The 17,032-nt window shown below is 40.3% G+C and overlaps 1 protein-coding gene across 3 annotated transcripts in view; it reads right to left on the reverse strand.

The window, feature by feature from the left end:
- The window catches only part of INVS (inversin), a 77,986-nt gene that overhangs the window by 40,113 nt on the left and 20,841 nt on the right, over positions 1–17,032 (reverse strand). For all 3 annotated transcript variants that reach the window (XM_030828925.1, XM_030828875.1, XM_030828807.1), the window contains 3 exons: positions 15,194–15,365; positions 9,876–10,031; positions 9,176–9,405 (listed from right to left, as the gene is read on the reverse strand). In XM_030828925.1, the coding sequence (XP_030684785.1) occupies positions 9,176–9,405; positions 9,876–10,031; positions 15,194–15,293 (486 nt within the window). In that variant the 5' untranslated portion in view covers positions 15,294–15,365. The remainder of the gene's footprint in view (positions 1–9,175; positions 9,406–9,875; positions 10,032–15,193; positions 15,366–17,032) is intronic.

Genomic DNA, 17,032 nt, shown 5'->3' on the forward strand with positions numbered 1-17,032 from the left:
TCGGCTCACTGCAACCTCCACCTCCCGGATGCAAGCAATTCTTCTGCCTCAGCCTCCCAAGTAGCTAGGATTACAGGTGCCTGCCACCACGCCCAGCTAATTTTTGTATTTTTAGTAGAGGCGGGGTTTTGTCATGTTGACCAGGCTGGTCTCAAATTCCTGACCTCAGGTGATCCACCCGCCTGAGCCTCCCAAAGTGCTGGGATTACAGGCGTGAGCCAACGTGCCTGGACAATTAACGCTATGTTAAGGGGCATCATATATCTCCAGAGGTAATACCCTGAGAAGGATTCATATTACTTATGTAATATTCCAACCAAAAATGTGAAACCTGAATCTAATTAAGAGGGAACATAAGACTAACACAAATTGAGTCAAATTCTGTAAAATAAATGGCTTGTATTCTTTAAAAATTTCAATGTCATGAAAGACAAAGAAGAGATGAAGCATTGGTAGACATAAAGAGGGACACTTCATAGTGTTAAAGAAGTCAAAAAGGAAGATATCACAATGCTAAATTTGTATGCATCTAATAACAAAGCTTCCAAATATACAAGGGAAAAATCGAGAAAATTAAAAAGTAAGATAGTCAAGCCCATAGTCATAGTGGGATTTTAACCCATCTTTTAAAAACAACTGATAGAACAGACAAAAGAGCAGTAAAGATATATAAGACCTAAACAACAGACTTTAAAAAATGGGCCCTAAGTGATATATATATAAATAAAGAACACTGCATCCAACAAGGACAGAGTTAGTGCTCTTTTCACATGTACATAGAACATTTACCAAAATCAATCATATGCTGGGCCATAAAGTTCCAAAAAAATTAATGCACTCCCTCACAAAGATGTCCATATCCTAGTGCCTGATACCTGTGAATATGTTATGTTACATGAGAAGGAAGAATTAAGGTTGTAGATGGAATTAAGATTGCTAATCAGCTGAACTTGAGATGGGAAGATTATCCTGGATTATCTGGGTAGGCCTGATCTAATCACAAGGGTCCTTATAAAGGAAACAGGGAGTCAGGAGGGTGAGTGTAAGAATTATACAGGTAAGTGATACAGAGAAAGTCTCAACCAGCCAATGTGGCTTTGAAGACGGAGGAATGGGGTCATCAGCCAAGGAATGTGGGCAGCCTTGAGAAACTAAACAAGTAAAAAAATGGATCCTCCCCTAGATCCACCAAAAGAAAAGCAGCCCTGGTAACACCTTGATTTTTAACCCAGTAAGACCCATTTTGAATTTCTGACATCTAGAATGGTAAGATAATAAATCTGTGTTGTTCTAAGCCACTAAACCTGTGGTAATTTGTTACAGCAGCAATAAATAATATAATCAATTTAAAAAATGAGAAAACACTCGACTGACTGAAAATTAAACAGTACACTTCTAAATAATCTATGTGTCAGAGAATAAACCAAAATAGAAATTAGGAAATAGAAATTAGAAGTTAGACAATAAAAAAGACAGGAGCAAGACCAATGAAATAGTAAACAAACTCAAAATACAGGCCAGGTGCGGTGGCTCATGCCTGTAATCCTAGCACTTTGGGAGGCTGAGGCAGGTAGATCGCTTGAGCTCAGGAGTTCAAGAACAGCCATGAGCAACATGGTGAAACCTCTTCTCTACTAAAAATACAAAAAATTTAGCCAGGTGTGGTGGTGTACACCTGTAGTCCCAGAGGCTGAGGCAGAAGAATCGCTTGAACCTGGGAGGTGGAGGTTGCAGTAAGCCGAGATTATGCCACTGCACTCCAGCCTGGGCGACAGAATGAGACTCTTGTCTCAAAAAAAAAAAAAAAAAAAAAAGAAAGAAAAAAATGTAATAGCCTGGACATGGTGGCTCATGTAATCCTAGCACTTTGGGAGGCTGAGGTAGGCAGATCACAAGGTCAGGAGTTTGAGACCAGCCTGACAAACATGGTGAAACCCCATCTCTACTAAAAATACAACAATTAGCTGGGCATGGTGGTGTGCGCCTGTAATCCCAGCTACTCAGGAGGCTGAGGCAGGAGAATCACTTGAACCCAGGAGGCAGAAGTTGCACAATGAGCCAAGATGGTGCCACTGCACTCCAGCCTGGGCGATGAAGCAAGACTCCATCTCAACAAACAAAAAAAGAAAAGAAAAGAAAATCATGTAATAGGGTCAGGGGCGGTGGCTCATGCCTGTAATCCCAGCACTTCAGGAGGCTGAGGCGGGCGGATGACCTGAGGTCAGGAGTTTGAGACCAGCCTGGCCAACGTGACGAAACCCCGTCTCTACTAAAAATACAAAAATTAGCCAGGCATGGTGGTGGATGCCTGAGAGGCCAAGTAGCCTCTCAGCTACTTGAGAGACTGAGGCAAGAGAATCGCTTGAACCCGGGAGGTGGAGGTTGCAGTGACCTGAGATTGCACCACTGGACTCCAGCCTGGGAGATAGAGTGAGACTCTGTCTCAAAAAAAAAAAAAGAAAAAAAAAGGCCCTGGTTCCAAGATGGCCGAACAAGAACAGCTCCAGTCTACAGCTCCCAGCGTGAGTGATGCAGAAGACAGGTGATTTCTGCATTTCCAACTGAGGTACCGGGTTCATCTCACTGGGGCTTGTTGGACAGTGGGTGCAGCCCATGGAGCGTGAGCCGAAGCAGGGCAGGGCATCGCCTCACCCGGGAAGTGCAAGGGGTCGGGGGATTCCCTTTCCTAGCCAAGAGAAGCCGTGACAGATGGTACCTGGAAAATCGGGACACTCCCACCCTAATACTGCGATTTTCCAATGGACTTAGCAAACGGCACACCAGGAGATTATATCCCACGCCTGGCTCAGAGGGTCCCACGCCCATGGAGACTCACTCACTGCTAGCACAGCAGTCTGAGATCAAACTGCAAGGCAGCAGCGAGGATGGGGGAGGGGCGTCTGCCATTGCTGAGGCTTGAATAGGTAAACAAAAGCTGCCGGCAGGGAATCTGGAACTGGGTGGAGCCCACCGCAGCTCAAGGAGACATGCCTGTCTCTGTAGACTCCACCTATGCAGGCAGGACATAGCTGAACAAAAGGCAGGAGAAACTTCTGCAGACTTAAATGTCCCTGTCTGACAGCTTTGAAGAGAGTAGTGGTTCTCCCAGTATGGAGTTTGAGATCTGAGAACGGACAGACTGCCTCCTCAAGTGGGTCCCTGATCCCCGATAGCCTAACTGGGAGACACCTCCCAGTAGGGGCCGACTGACACCTCATACAGCCAGGTGCCCCTCTGAGACAAAGCTTCCAGAGGAAGGATCAGGCAGCAACATTTGCCGTTCTGCAATATTTGCTGTTCTGCAGCCTCCGCTGGTGATACCCAGGCAAACAGGGTTTGGAGTGGACCTCCAGCAAACTCCAACAGACCTGCAGGGTCCTGACTGTTAGAAGGCAAACTAACAAACAAAAAGGACATCCACACCACAACTCCATCTGTACGTCACCATCATCAAAGACCAAAGGTAGATAAAACCACAAAGATGGGGAGAAACCAGAGTAGAAAAGCTGAAAATTCTAAAAATCAGAGTGCCTCTTCTCCTCCAAAGGAACACAGCTACTTGCTAGCAACAGAACAAAGCTGGATGGAGAATGGCTTTGATGAGTTGACAGAAGTAGGCTTCAGACAATCGGTAATTACAAACTTCTCTGAGCTAAAGGAGGATGTTCGAACCCATTGCAAAGAAGATAAAAACCTTGAAAAAAGATTAGACGAATAGCGAACTAGAATAAAAAGCATAGAGACAACCTTAAATGACCTGATGGAGCTGAAAACCATGGCACGAGAACTACACGAGGCATGCACAAGCTTCAGTAGCCAATTTGATCAAGTGGAAGAAAGGGTAGCAGTGATTGATGACCAAATGAATGAAATGAAGCGAGAGGTTTAGAGAAAAAACAGTAAAAAGAAACAAACAAAGCCTCCAAGAAATATGAGTCTATGTGAAAAGACCAATTCTACATCTCACTGGTGTACCTGAAAGTGACGGGGAGAATGGAACCAAGCTGGAAAACACTCTTCAGGATATTATCCAGGAGAACTTCCCCAACCTAGCAAGGCAGGCCAACATTCACATTCAGGAAATACAGAGGATGCCACAAAGATACTCCTCGAGAAGAGCAACTCCAAGACACATAATTGTCAGATGCACCAAAGTTGAAATCAAGGAAAAAAATGTTAAGGGCAGCCAGAGAGAAAGGTCAGGTTACCCACAAAGGGAAGCCCATCAGACTAACAGCGGATCTCTCAGCAGAAACTCTACAAGCCAGAAGAGAGTGGGGGCCAATATTCAACATTCTTAAAGAAAAGAATTGTCAACCCAGAATTTCATATCCAGCCAAACTAAGCTTCATAAGTGAAGGAGAAATAAAATCCTTTACAGACAAGCAAATGCTGAGAGATTTTGTCACCACCAGGCCTGCCTGACAAGAGCTCCTGAAGGAAGCAATAAACATGGAAAGCAACAACTGGTACCAGCCACTGCAAAAGCATGCCAAATTGTAAAGACCATCGATGCAAGGAAGAAACTGCATCAACTAACGAGCAAAATAACCAGCCAACATCATAATGACAGGATGAAATTCACACATAATAATATTAACCTTAAATGTAAATGGGCTAAATGCTCCAATTAAAAGACACAGACTCTGGCAAATTAGATAGAGTCAAGACCCATCAGTGTGCTGTATTCAGGAAACCCATCTCACGTGCAGAGACACACATAGGCTCAAAATAAAGGGATGGAGGAAGATCTACCAAGCAAATGGAAAACAAAAAAAAGCAGGGGTTGCAATCCTAGTCTCTGATAAAACAGACTTTAAACCAACAAAGATCAAAAGAGACAAAGAAGGCCATTATATAATGGTAAAGGGATCAATTCAACAAGAAGAGCTAACTATCCTAAATACATATGCACCCAATACAGGAGCACCCAGATTCTTAAAGCAAGTTCTTAGAGACTATAAAGAGACTTAGACTCCCATACAATAATCATGGGAGGATTTAACAGGCCACTGTCAACATTAGACAGATCAACAAGACAGAAAGTTAACAAGGATATCCAGGACATGAACTCAGCTCTGCACCAAGTGGACCTAACAGACGTCTACAGAACTCTCCACCCCAAATCAACAGAATATACATTCTTCTCAGCACCACATCACACTTATTCCAAAATTGACAACTTAGTTGGAAGTAAAGCACTCCTCAGCAAATGTAAAAGAACAGAAATTATAACAAACTGTCTCTAAGACCACAGTGTAATCAAATTAGAACTCAGGATTAAGAAACTCACTCAAAACCGCTCAACTACATGGAAACTGAACAACCTGCTCCTGAATGACTACTGGGTACATAACAGAATGAAGGCAGAAATAAAGATGTTCTTTGAAACCAATAGGAACAAAGACACAACATACCAGAATCTCTGGGACAGATTTAAAACAGTGTGTAGAGGGAAATTTATAGCACTAAATGCCCACAAGAGAAAGCAGGAAAGATCTAAAATTGACACCCTAACATCACAATTAAAGGAACTAGAGAAGCAAGAGCAAACACATTCAAAAGCTAGCAGAAGGCAAGAAATAACTAAGATCACAGCAGAACTGAAGGAGATAGAGACACAAAAAACCCTTCAAAAAATCAATGAATCCAGGAGCTGATTTTTTGAAATGATCAACAAAATTGATAGACCACTAGCAAGAATAATAAAGGAGAAAAGAGAGAAGAATCAAATACATGCAATGAAAAATGATAAGGGGGATATCACCACCGATCCCAAAGAAATATGAACTACCATCAGAGAATATTATAAACACCTCTATGCAAATAAACTAGAAAATCTAGAAGAAATGGATAAATTCCTGGACACATACACCCTCCCAAGACTAAACCAGGAAGAAGTTGAATCCCTGAATAGACCAATAACAGGCTCTGAAATTGAGACAATAATTAATAGCCTACCAACCAAAAAAAAAAGTCCAGGACCAGACAGATTCACAGCCAAATTCTACCAGAGGTACAAAGAGGAGCTGGTACCATTCCTTCTGAAACTATTCCAATCAATAGAAAAAGAGGGACTCCTCCCTAACTCATTTTATGAGGCCAGCATCATCCTGATACCAAAGCCTGGCAGAGACACAACAAAAAAAAGAGAATTTTAGACCAATATCCCTGATGAACATCGATGCAAAAATTTTCAATAAAATACTGGCAAACCGAATCCAGCAGCACATCAAAAAGCTTATCCACCATGCTCAATTGGGCTTCATCCCTGGGATGCAAGGCTGGTTCAACATACACAAATCAATAAATGTAATCCATCATATAAACAGAGCCAAAGACAAAAAACACGCGATTATCTCAATAGATGCAGAAAAGGCCTTTGACAAAATCCAACAGCCCTTCATGCTAAAAACTCTCAATGAATTAGGTATTGATGGGACGTATCTCAAAATAATAAGAGCTATCTATGACAAACCCACAGCCAGTATCATACTGAATGGGCAAAAACTGGAAGCATCCCCTTTGAAAACTGGCACAAGACAGGGATGCCCTCTCTCACCACTCCTATTCAACACGGTGTTGGAAGTTCTGGCCAGGGAAATGAGGCAGGAGAAAGAAATAAAGGTATTCAATTAGGAAAAGAGGAAGTCAAATCGTCCCTGTTTGCAGATGCCATGATTGTAATTTTAGAAAACCCCATTGTCTCACCCCAAAATCTCCTTAAGCTGATAAGCAACTTCAGCAAAGTCTCAGGATACAAAATCAATGTGCAAAAATCACAAGCATTCCTATATGCCAACAGACAGAGAGCCAAATCATGAGTGAACTCCCATTCACGATTGCTTCAAAGAGAATAAAATACCTAGGAATCCAGCTTACACAGGATGTGAAGGACCTGTTCAAGGAGAACTATAAACCACTGCTCAATGAAATAAAGGAGGAGAGAAACAAATGGAAGAACATTCCATGCTCATGGATAGGAAGAATCAATATCATGAAAATGGCCATACTGCCCAAGGTAATTTATAGATTCAATGCCATCCCCATCAAGCTACCAATGAATTTCTTCACAGAATTGGAAAAAGCTACTTTAAAGTTCATATGGAACCAAAAAAGAGCCCGCATTGCCAAGACAATCCTAAGCCAAAAGAACAAAGCTGGAGGCATCACGCTACCTGACTATATTACAAGGCTACAGTAACCAAAACACCATGGTACTGGCACCAAAACAGAGATATAGACCAATGGAACAGAACAGAGCCCTCAGAAATAATACCACACATCTACAATCATCTGATTTTTGACAAACCTGACAAAAACAAGAAATGGGGAAAGGATTCCCTATTTAATAAATAGTGCTGGGAAAACTGGCTAGCCATATGTAGAAAGCTGAAACTGGATCCCTTCCTGACACCTTATACAAAAATTAATTCAAGACGGATTGAAGACTTAAATGTTAGACCTATAACCATAAAAACCCTAGAAGAAAACCTAGGCAATACCATTCAGGACATAGGCATGGGCAAGGACTTCATCACTAAAACACCAAAAGCAATGGCAACAAAAGCCAAAATTGACAAATGGGATCTAATTAAACTAAAGAGCTTCTGCACAGCAAAAGAAACTACCATCAGAGTGAACAGGCAACCTTCAGAATGGGAGAAAATTTTTACAATCTACCCATCTGACAAAGGGCTAATATCCAGAATCTACAAAGAACGCAAACAAATTTACAAGAAAAAAACAAACAACCCCATCAAAAAGTGGGCAAAGGACGTGAACAGACAGGTCTCAAAAGAAGACGTTTATACAGCCAACAGACACATGAAAAAATGCTCATCATCACTGGCCATCAGAGAAATGCAAATCAAAATCACAATGAGATACCATCTCATACCAGTTAGAATGGCGATCATTAAAAAGTCAGGAAACAACAGGTGCTGGAGAGGATGTGGAGAAATAGGAACACTTTTACACTGTTGGTGGGACTGTAAACTAGTTCAACCATTGTGGAAGACAGTGTGATGACTCCTCAAGGATCTAGAACTAGAAATATCATTTGACCCAGCCATCCCATTACTGGACATATACCCAAAGGATTATAAATCACGCTGCTATAAAGACACATGCACACGTATGTTTATTGCGGCACTATTCACAATAGCAAAGACTTGGAACCAACCCAAATATACATCAATGATAGATTGGATTAAGAAAATATGGCACATATACACCATGGAATACTATGCAGCCACAAAAAAAGATGAGTTCATGTCCTTTGTAGGGACATGGATGAAGCTGGAAACCATCATTCTCAGCAAACGATTGCAAGGACAGAAAACCAAATACCGCATGTTCTCACTCATAGGTAGGAATTGAACAATGAGAACACTTGGACACAGGAAGGGGAACATCACACACCGGGGGCTGGCTTGGGGTGGGGGAAGTGGGGAGGAATAGCATTAGGAGATATTCCTAATGTAAATGACGAGTTAATGGGTGCAGCACACCAACATGGCACATGTATACATATGTAACAAACCGACACGCTGTGCACATGTACCCTAGAACTTAAAGTGTAATTAAAAAAAAAAGAAGGCCGGGCGCAGTGGCTCACGCCTGTAATCCCAGCACTTTGGGAGGCCGAGGCAGGCGGATCACAAGGTCAGGAGACTGAGACCATCCTGGCTAATGCAGTGAAACCCCGTCTCTACTAAAAATACAAAAAATTAGCTGGGCGTAGTGGCGGGCGCCTGTAGTCCCAGCTACTCGGGAGGCTGAGCCAGGAGAATGGCGTGAACTTGGGAGGCGGAGCTTGCAGTGAGCAGATATTGCACCACTGCACTCCAGCGTGAGCGACAGAGCAAGACTCTGTCTCAAGAAAAAAAAAAAAAGGAAAATCATAAATATATTTATTTTTATAGATGCATACAGTGTATACCATTTAATCTTTTATAAGAGTTATAAAATTATTCCCAGCCTATAACTATGTTAAATTATATATATAGAAAAAGACTGGAGGAGAACATGGACAAATAATAGTCATGATTAACAGATGGATTTGTGGGTGATCTCTTCATCTTGTAAACTGTTGTTTTACTTACGTTTACAACAAAGAAGAAATACTTTAAATTCTTTGGAGCAAACAATATAGAAAAGACAGAATTTCTACCTCTTTGTCTTGAATGTTAGGGTCTGCATTATTTTCCATGAGAACTGCCATGCAGTTGATATAGCCTCCATATGCAGCACACTGCAAAGGGGTTCTTCCTGCATAATCCTGGACATTTGGATTGATCTTATTTTCTATTAATATCTGGCAAACATCAGCATTTCCTCCCAGTGCTGCCCAATGTAGAAGAGAATGTCCATCTTGGTCAACTAGATCTACCCTTGCTCCACCTGGAAAAGCACAAATATAATGAAAATGTCTAATATAAATAGCTTTTATTAAAATGAATAGAAGTAAAAAAAACACAATTGTTCCTTAAATGCGTTTATTAAAATGAATAGAAGAAAAATAATAATAATTGTTCCTTTAATGCTTTATTCTTATGGAAATGCTTCTACATACATTGTCTACATCAGATTTTTACAATAAGCTTGTAAATTGGACTGGCTAGGAATCACTCCCCCTTTATATAAAATAAAAATGAAGATCAGGCAGGTGAAATGACTTTTCCTATATCAAGCCACTCCCAACAAGGGGAGCTAGGAGTAGAACTTGAGGTTCCTCATGCCATGTTGTGTGATCATCCCTTCATCCTTGTACTTGTGCAGCTTTCTGCTAAGGAAAGCTTTATCTCAAACAGAGTATGCAGGAATTCATACCTGTTAAGAGAGTCTTATTCGGAGTACTCTTATTAACCCACCTTTAATGAGTGTCTGAATCACATCTTTGTGTCCCATCTCACAGGCTCGGAAAAGTGGAGTATGTTTCATAACATCAGTAGCATCTACTTGAGCGTTATTTTCCAGTAATAACTTCACGGTGCTGACATGGCCAGAAAGAGCAGCAGCATGCAAAGCTAAAAGGGAACCAAAAGAAAGTGATGAACTAGTCAATAACAACTTCACCTTTTAGATTATTGTATGTCCTTTCCTCTCTTGATTTCCCCATCATTTTGAATAAATGCAATCTCAATTTTAAGGATGCACTAATTTATTTTTTGCTTTTTTAGATTCTGCCTTCCTTCCTATTCATATGTATTACTCACACTTTCTCCTTTCCTTCTACCTTTCTCTTCTTGCTATTTTCTTCCTTTCCACCCTGTTGGTCTGAAATGGTATCCTCTTCTCAGCTACTAGTTTTCTCTTTTCAGCTATTAGTTTTCTCTTTTTCTCTTTAAGAGAGCAAGAAAACAATAACAAAGAGAAATGATTTAAATGATGTACACAATTCTGCCCAACAACCCACTCAATAAGCATATGCCCCTAAGGGGTCATGTGACTGGAGACATCAATCTACTGTTCCCTCCATTGCTTACATGCACTGTTCCTTCAGTTGGCTTGTGTACCCCAGTGGTACTGAAAGCACGCACATCTTGCTGCATTGAGTGCATTTTTAATACAATATCAGCTACAAGCCAGCTACTTCCCCAGGGCTCAATTTAAGAAACAGCGAGGTGGCACATGTCTATAGTCCCAGCTACTTGGGAGGCTGAGGCAAGAGGATTGCTTAAACCCAAGAGGTCTAGATCAGTCTGGAGAAAATAGAAAGACCTCATCTCAAAAAAAGAAAAGAAAAGAAACAGGAATTTGCTTCACTGGAGAAAAACTGAGATGGAATATGGCCTCCTCTTGTGCCTTCCAGAGGTTTTAAAGAGTAATTTTGATTAAATGTGTTTCATGTTACACTGACTCCTCTCTATGTTACTCCACTGTAATGCTTGGCTTATGCCATCCCTCTATAGGTTTGAATTAGCCACAATAACACTTCAGAGGCCTGGGCCAGTTCTAAGTATTATGGCTCTATAAGGCCTAGAACAGTGTCTCTTTCATAAAGGGTGATCCATGGAGCAAACCTGGATGCAGATTTTTGGGCTGGGTAGTATTATAATGCTGGGTGTTTAGCATAGAATACAATATATAAGGTTACATTCTAGGAAGGGAAGCCAAACAAAGCAAAACAATTCCCCATCAATGAAGTATTATATAGTGATAATTGGTATAATTAAAGTAATAAAAATTATTTTGATATGTAGAATCACTGAGGGACTACTTTTGGTTGGTGGTTACGAGCTGATGTTTAAGTTGAGACCCGAACCATGAAAAAGACAGAGTATTTTGAGCAAAGGGAAGAGTTAGTACAGGACAGGAACGACTGTGTATGTTTAAGGAAGGAAGCGTAGTTGCAGCACAGTAAGTGACAGTGGAGTAAGTCAGAAAGGTAGAAAAGGCCAGATCACAAATGGTCCTGTCAGTCAGTGATGGAAGACATTTGAAGGGCTTTATATAGTGGAGTGATATTATCTGATTTATGCTTTAAACAGATCACTCTAGCTGTTCGGAGGAAAATGTATTTGTAGTAGATTAGAATATAAGCAGGGAGACCAGTAAACATTTTGGCAGTAGACTGAGTGAAAAATGATGGTGGTCTGACTAGGGTAGTTGGAATGGAGATGGAGAGAAACAGAATGATTTAGAACACGTTTTGGAGGTGGAGTCAACAGGACTTGCTACAAGATTTGACATAGAATCTCTGTCCATATAGCCTGGGAATCTGAATTTAAACAAACACCTCTAGTAATTCTTATGCCATTCTTGAATTTGGGAACCACTGACCTAAATGGCTGAATGTTAGTTTGACCTAGACGAGATTCAGACAGGCATGAGTAACTTCAAATATCTGAAGTGCTATCACAGGGAAGACAGCACAGGGTAGAACATTCACTTTGACAAATTTTGGCTCAGTATAAGGAAGAGCATTCTAATAGAGTTAAGATGGCAGTAGTGAGTTTTCTATATTGGAGCTGTTCAACAAGAGGCTGAAAGACCACTACTGAGAATATCATAAGGCAGATGAAAGCATCATATAATATCTGTGATATTTCAGTGATTTCACATTTTAAGAGCATAAGAACGCTTTTCCCCCAAATGAAAATTTATAAAACACCTAATATATAAAACAAGTATGAGTTGAGTGTTTCTGACTAAATCAGAAGTGGAGCATTACCCACTCGACTGTCTATTCCCTCAGCTAAGTATTTCAGGTACATCTACAGAAAGCTGTTGTTCTGAAGAACATGGTTTGGAAAACCCTGGGCTAGATTTAGTTTTAAGGTGACTTCTAATTCTGAAATGCTGCAATTCTGTGGTGTGGCATCAAGTATGAAATATACTCTATAGATAATATCAATGTCAAATTTTTTAAAAAGATAAAATTTCAATTAAGTAAAAGATAAAATTAATGATCATATTAAAGGAAATTCCCCATTTATAACTATTTGAATTTACTTTATTTATATTTATTTATTTATTTATTTATTTGAGACAGAGTCTCACTCTGTTGCCCAGGCTGGAGTGCAGTGACATGATCTCAGCTCACTGCAACTTCCACCTCCCGGGTTCAAGCAATTCTCCTGTCTCAGCCTCCTTAGTAGCTGGGACTACAGGTGCCCACCACTATGCCTGGCTAAGTTTTGTATTTTTAGTAGAGGCGGCGTTTCACCATGTTGGCCAGGCTGGTCTTGAACATCTGACCTCAAATGATCCACCCACCTCGGCCTCCTAAAGTGCTGGGATTACAGGCATGAGCCACTGCGCTTGCCCCGAATTTACTTTATTTAAAAATAACCTTAGGCCAAGCGTGGTGGCTCATGCCTGTAATCCCAGCACTTTGGGAGGCCACGGCAGGTGGATAAGGAGTTTGAGACCAGCCTGGCCAACATGGTGAAACCCCGTCTCTGCTAACATTATAAAAATGAGCTGCGTGTAGTGGTGCACGCCTATAATCCCAGCTATTTGGGAGGCTGAGGCAGAAGAATTGTTTGAACCTGGGAGGCGGAGGTTGCAGTGAGCTGAGACTGCACCATTGCACTCCAGCCTGGATGACAGTGAGACTCTGTCTCAAAAAATAAAATAAAAAATAAAATAAAATAAAAATAACCTTGAACTTAGCTATTGTTACTCCCTCTTTGAAAAGTGCTGCAAGTTTATATAGAAACTTAATTTTTTTTAAATGTAACTTTATATTACGGAAACCTTCAAACATATTCAGAAGTAGACAATTGTCCAGTGAACTCAATATAGCTATCACCCAGCTTCAACGATTATCAATACATGGCTAATCTTGTTTTATTTAACCACGATTCATTTCCTCTACTTCTGATTGTTTTGAAAAAAATTCTAGAGTCATATCCTTTCATCTGTAAATATTTTAGTATCTCTGAAAGACAAGGATTCTTTTTTTAAACACCTCACTGTATCAGTCATGGTCCAGTCAGAAGATGGAAACCATGCCAGATATAATAGATGGAATTCAGTATAAATAATTGCTGGCTTTGTATTGAAGAAATGAAATGGCAAAAAGAGAACACTAAGGTACTACAGAGGTAGCAAATGCAAGAAATAGCTACCAATCCTGGCACTGGGGGTACAAAAGAAGAGGATGAAATTATTGAAACCTAAAAGCTTAGAAGAGCCCTGCAGAATGAAAACTCAACCTCTGAGGAATGGCTCTGCCTGGCTGGTGCTGTTGTACCTGACAAGGGTACACTGAGGCTGACACCGTGAATGTCAGAAAACCTGCAGAGTGAAATTAACTGTTGTTGCTGAAATAAAGTATCATTGCTGTGTTGAAGAAGCATTACTAGGGTGATGCTGACCATAGCAGGAAATAAAAACAAGAACAGGCCGGACAAGGTGGCTCACACCTGTAATCCAAGCACTTTGGGAAGCTGAGGTGGGAGGATCGCTTGAGCTCAGAAGTTTGAGACCAGCCTAGGCAACACGGTGAAACCCCGTCTCTACCAAAATACAAAAAGAAAAAAAAATTAGCTGAGTGTGGTAGCGTGCACCTGTAGTCCCAGCTACTCGGGAGGCTGAGGCAGGAGACTTGCTTGAACCTGGGAGGCAGGGGTTGCAGTGAGCCAAGATCATGCCACTGCACTCCAGCCTGGGTGACAGAGTGAGACTCCATCTCAAAAAAAAAAAAAAAAAAAAGAAAAAAAAAGAAATTTAAGATCTGCTGTAAGGCTTTCATAGAGAAATACTTTTGAAAGTTAAAGTCTTTATCATCAAATTGAATTGTCTTCTTAAAATATTTTTTTTGAGGCTGCGGTTGTCTCAGAATAGGGAGGGAGATTTTAAGTAAAGCAACTCCCCTCCCTTCTCTCTCCCTACTGTTGCATCAATAGTTTTGGTGGCCAAGAAAAATCTTATTCAGGATAACAGTAGATGCAAATGGCTCTAGCATGTTTCTACAAATAAAAAAAATAACATGAAGCCTATCACTGATTTTTTATTCTATTCAGTGTTATTGTGGTGATATGTGATTTCACCTTCTTTTTCTCAGTTGTAAGTAGGATAGAGTACACAAGGAAGAGACCTTCAAGTTGACACTGAGGCAGAAAAACTTTACCTTTCATTAACCAACACATAGGTAAAGGCCTCTCCTGTTAGAGAAAGAAATTAAAAGAAGCATCTAGTAAGAGTTTTTCAAACAAGGTAGATTTGAAGCTTTGAAGCTTCTAGAGCCATGGGAGGTTATCTTTAAAAATGGGACATTCAGGATATGGTAATCCTATTCAAACCTGAGAAAAGAGCACAGTAAAGGAGACTGGTGGGAATACACTTAGATGTGTGCATTCCTTAAATATAATTCTAATTTCTGAAAATATAATTAATGACTACTAAATATGGATAGTTTTAAAGTACAGGTTTTGGTTTTTTTACAAAAAGATAAATGATCAGAAGAGTCCTCATAATCATGTCTAAGGAGCAACCAGGGTTTTAAACCAAATGCAACCATTCATTTGGTAGAAACATGCTAATCTTAGCCATAATATTTGGAAGAAATAAAGCCTTTGGAGTGACATCCTGGCAAACCCAAACTTAAAACTGAAGACCAAAGTCAAACAATATTAGATGAGGAACAATGATTTCAAGTTGCTATTTTACAAGTTTTATAGCAACATTTACACTTTGGAACCTAAATGAAAGCAAACTGAATGTGTCTACCAGTTCTCACCTGTACCTCCGTATTTGTCAGCCATGTTAATATCTATGTCCGATTTTAAGCTCAGCATAGTCCTAAGGACATCATCACTGCCTTTGCCAGCTGCCCACATAAAGGATGTTCTTCCTTCCAGGTCTGAATCATCTTTCACTGAAGGATGTTTTAAAAACACTTTAACCGTTTCCTGCAAGAAAACTTGATTTAAAAAGTGGAGACAAAACAGTAGTATTTTCTATGGTAATAAAGTCATATAATAATATGTGACTTCCATTAAGAAGCAAAGCATTTTCCCCTTGCTTTTGAATCAAATTAAATTATCTTTTTATTAATGACAGAACTACAATTTCCATCAAAGACAACAATCCTCTGTCCTTACAAATTAGTTGTAGTGTCCGTAACACTTCACAAACATAACCTAACTCTCCCATTCAACATCCTCAAAATGGAAAATAATCATCTTCAATCAAGCTTGGAAACTTGATAGGTCATCGTTTGAGTGACAGTTAAAAAACTCAGAAGTATTCAGTGTTTTATTTATTAATGACCAAAATTTAAATCTTTCTTTCTTCCCTCTCCTCTCCTCTCCTTCCTTCCTATTTTTCTTTTTTCTTTCTTTCTTTCCTTCTTTTCTTTTCTGTCTTTTTTTTTTGAGAGGGAGTCTCACTCTGTTGCCCAGCTTGGAGTGCAGTGGTGCAATCTTGGCTCACTGCAACCTCTGCCTCCCGGGTTCAAGTGATTCTCCTGCCTCAGCCTCCCAAGTAGCTGAGTGTCACCACACCCGACTAATTTTTGTATTATTAGTAGAGATGGGGTTTTACCATGTTGGCAAAGCTGGTCTTGAACTCCTGACCTCAAGTGATCCGTCCATCTTGGCCTCCCAAAGTGCTGGAATTACAGGCATGAGCCACTGTACCTGGCCCATAAAATACATGTTTTCTTGGACATTTTACATGAGACCCATCTATTCAGGCATGCCTCCAGAGAAGGTTCTGCATTCTGTCACTGTGTTTTTTGTTTGTTTGCTTTTGCTTTAAATCCAGGAACAAACTGGAACTATGTGATTAGTTACTAAACATTTTTAAAATGGTTAATGCATTCATTGAATACTGATTGATGGTTACTGAGAAATGCAGTGCTCAATTCATTAAAACAAATATTTATTCAGCAATTCCTTTATTACTGAATGTCCTTCTTCTGTGGAATCATACAAAAATTAGGACTGGGCCGGGCGTGGTGTCTCATGCCTGTAATCCCAGCACTTTGGGAGGCTGAGGTGGGCGGATCACAAGGTCAGGAGATTGATAGCAACCTGGCCAACATGGTGAAACCCCATCTCTACCAAAATATAAAAAAATTCGCCAGGCATGGTGGCGCACGCCTGTAGTCCCAGCTACTCGGGAGGTTGAGGCAGGGGAATTGATTGAACCCGGGAGACAGAGGTTGCAGTGAGCCGAGATCGCATCATTGCACTCCAGCCTGGGCAACAGAGTGAGACTCCATCTCAAACAAAAACAAAAACAAAAACAACAACAACAAAAAAAATTAGGACCCTTGACAATTCTATTAGTGCCTCACAATTTTAATGGGGGTTAATATTCCAGCATTTTAAATTGCCTCTTTCCTCAGAACTCAGACTCATATAAACTTTAGAAAGATCATAGAAACTTTTGACTGAATGGAGGTAAAAGAGTTTCAGACAAAAAGTGCTGGAGGCTGTGAACTGATCCAAGATGTATAAAATGTTGACTCTCAGTATTTTACGGAAAGAAGAATTCAAGGGCTCATCTAATCCAGTTCCTTATTTTACAGATGAAGAAATTTAGGTTCCGAGGTCATATAAATATTGATGGC

Source organism: Nomascus leucogenys, chromosome 1a, assembly GCF_006542625.1.
Source record: "Nomascus leucogenys isolate Asia chromosome 1a, Asia_NLE_v1, whole genome shotgun sequence".
Lineage (NCBI taxonomy): Eukaryota > Metazoa > Chordata > Mammalia > Primates > Hylobatidae > Nomascus > Nomascus leucogenys.